This window comes from Drosophila subpulchrella, unplaced genomic scaffold (assembly GCF_014743375.2).
Source record: "Drosophila subpulchrella strain 33 F10 #4 breed RU33 unplaced genomic scaffold, RU_Dsub_v1.1 Primary Assembly Seq21, whole genome shotgun sequence".
In the NCBI taxonomy this organism is placed as follows: Eukaryota; Metazoa; Arthropoda; class Insecta; order Diptera; family Drosophilidae; genus Drosophila; species Drosophila subpulchrella.
In genome coordinates, this window is record NW_023665536.1 from 18,491 (window position 1) to 21,248 (window position 2,758).

The following is a 2,758-nucleotide window of genomic DNA, read 5'->3' on the forward strand; positions in this document are numbered from 1 at the left end:
GCCAGCGAGCAAACAAAAAGTTTACGCTTCATAGCACAAATTGAATAATCATTTGACGTTGTCGAGCAGTCAAGTTGGGGATGCAAGGGGTCGAAGGGGCGGGGCCAAAGTTCGTGGGCTCACATAATTGTTGCGCAAAATTGACCAAAAAATAAAAGCTTCCCCATAAGCGCGAAAATTCAGCAGCAGGAGGCGGCGAGTCTGAACAGATTTTAATTGAAAATAAATAAATGGATGCTGTTTAATGCCCTTAAAAGTAGGAGCACCCATGCTTGAAACCAAACACTTTGCCGCCATGAAAGTTAATGGGGTTATCAAAATATGAATTTTTACATTGAAGAAGAAAATTTTAAAATTCACATGAACTTAACTGGCTCAATTGTATAAAATCCAGTTATCGAAATTGCAATTTTTTTTGTATTAAGGAAGAACAGTTTAAAGGTTTATATGATAGAACAGGAGATATTTCAGGACCTAATTACAGAAATGTGCAATCTCCATTTGCTAACCGAAAAACGAGTGGTACCACTTTGACTTCTTGGTGCAGCATGGCCACTGTGCGATTTTGCAGCGGGGCGCTGGGCAGGCACAGCAACTGGACCACACCTCAGCCAGTTCCATCAGGAGCAGCAGCACCACCAGCCAAATGAGGGCGGAACCCAGCGGTGGGATCATTCTGGCGACTAAAATAATTATTTACAACTCGGAACTCGGGGCCAAGACACGCTGGAACCTTGTCGAATCAGTGAACCAAACGGCGATGACATAATCGCATCAGCAGCGGCCGATGCAGATGCAGATGTAAATCGCTGGAACAGAATTGCACGGACCCAGTTAATATATCGACAGACAACGGCGCAGTGTAATTGCGAATGTCCGTGCCCCGTTTCCGATTCCGCTGCACGTTTCCGTGATGGAATATGTACATGTGAAAAGAAGCAAAAACAACACTATCGGTGAGGCGTCACTCCGCCATTCGTTATGCAATTCACTAGCAAAATAACAATACCCAACAAAAGTCGAATAAATTGAACAAATAAAGCCGAAACTTTGGTAGAAAGCGGCACGTAAACTCTGACAGCAATGGGAAACCAAGGAGTCGCTTTAAAAGCCGCAACCAATTCATTAGCCAGACCATTCTGATAAGCCAAAGAACCTTATATTAATTGAAAAACCTTACCAAAAGGTTGGAAATTTACTCTAGGCCCACTTTGTATGAAATATTATACCAATGCGGTTGATATATTTAAGCCTATTGCTGACTGTTCTACTTGTTGTAGTGCGTTTTACTAATGGAGCTAAATTAAGGCCGACTTTTCGAAGGGCCACAGTAAAGCCCTTGGTGTCTTCCTTTGAAGTAAATAAGTGCCCCAAAGTTAAGACCCTGAAGCATGTAAATAAAAATAGAGTAAGTTAGAAGGTAAACGCTTGGTGGCCATTGCTAATAAGTTTGTTATGAATTAGTTATTGGGAGTTTGGTTTGCCTATGCAACAACACCTCTGGACCTACCCGTCTACCAGCGACGTTGTGCCTCTTACAATGTGCAAAATAGTCGTGAGTCCCTTAGATGGTCTTATGATACTTTTCATCTCAATTGTTATTATCTCATTTATGAAGGTTACTTTAACACCAATATCTTGTTTACGGACTACAAGCATTTCCTTATAACCTATGCATGCACACACAATGATCAGACCAAGAAGTACAATGGTGAGTTAATTCTTTAAACTTCAAAATAATTTTCGTTAAACTTTCTTTATATTCGAACCTTTTTTGTAGTTAAATTGCGCATCCTAACTCGCACGCGAACTCCATTGTTAGACAACTTAAACAAGGCCCTCTTTTTCCTAGAGTCAATCGCATTTTCCCATCGAAAAACTTGAGTTTCTCAAGGCGGAAGCGTTTTGTTTTGAGTGGTACATATTGAACTACCACGTTAAACCAAGACCCGGGCGACACAATTCCCCAACGAACATTGTTTGGGATCATTGATGATGTTGACGATGACAGCATGAATTAATTGCATAACTATCGCTAATTATTACAACATAATCAATGATTCAAGGAGCTGCGGCGATGGAAAGGAAATCGTATAACTTAATTAATTTGAGTTGGCCCAACCAAAATCAATTACCAACGACAGTTTCACTGGACTGATTGGGCTCGGTCCTTCAAGGAACCCAATTGTGCTGATTCCCGTGTCTTGTTCCCGAAACCCACTTGTATGCATACATATATCGACACAGTAAAAAATAACTAAGGACTTGAAAAAGGTGGAAATTTAATAATGTTATGAGGTACATTTTCTTTGCCGATATACCGATTTAACGTTTATATTTCTAGAATACTCTGTGCTAAAAATATAGAGCTTTTTTAAGGACACTTGCAAATCTTTATAATTTTAAGCAAGAGAGAACGCTGTCGTCGATGGCCCCGACTATCAGGTACCCATTTACTCAGCTAAGGGGAGATGGGGAAGCATGTGCTCAAAAGATGACGCACTACGCCACTGCGTCTCCTAGCGTCAATTCCTTTATTTGCTTATAACTTTTTAATGAAAGGTCCAACACTTTAGCTTTTATAGTTTCCGAGATCTCTGCGTTCAAACGGACGTACGCACATACGGACAGACGGACATGGCTAGTGATCGGGATCATGAATATAGATCCTGTTACATATTTTCCGACGAATCTATTACACACCTTTACTCTAGGAATAAACCCTGAGAACTTAGACTCTATAGAATATATATAAATA

At 40.5% G+C, this 2,758-nt stretch overlaps 1 protein-coding gene and 1 pseudogene across 1 annotated transcript; one reads left to right on the forward strand and one right to left on the reverse strand.

Moving 5' to 3' along the window:
- Positions 1-477: 477 nt before the first annotated feature.
- On the reverse strand, positions 478-735 carry LOC119559345. Its single transcript, XM_037872393.1, has one exon. The coding sequence runs from the start codon at positions 673-675 to the stop codon at positions 505-507; it is 171 nt and encodes a 56-aa protein (XP_037728321.1). The 5' UTR covers positions 676-735; the 3' UTR covers positions 478-504.
- A 121-nt stretch (positions 736-856) lies between these two features.
- On the forward strand, positions 857-2,196 carry LOC119559344 (annotated as a pseudogene).
- Positions 2,197-2,758: the final 562 nt, after the last annotated feature.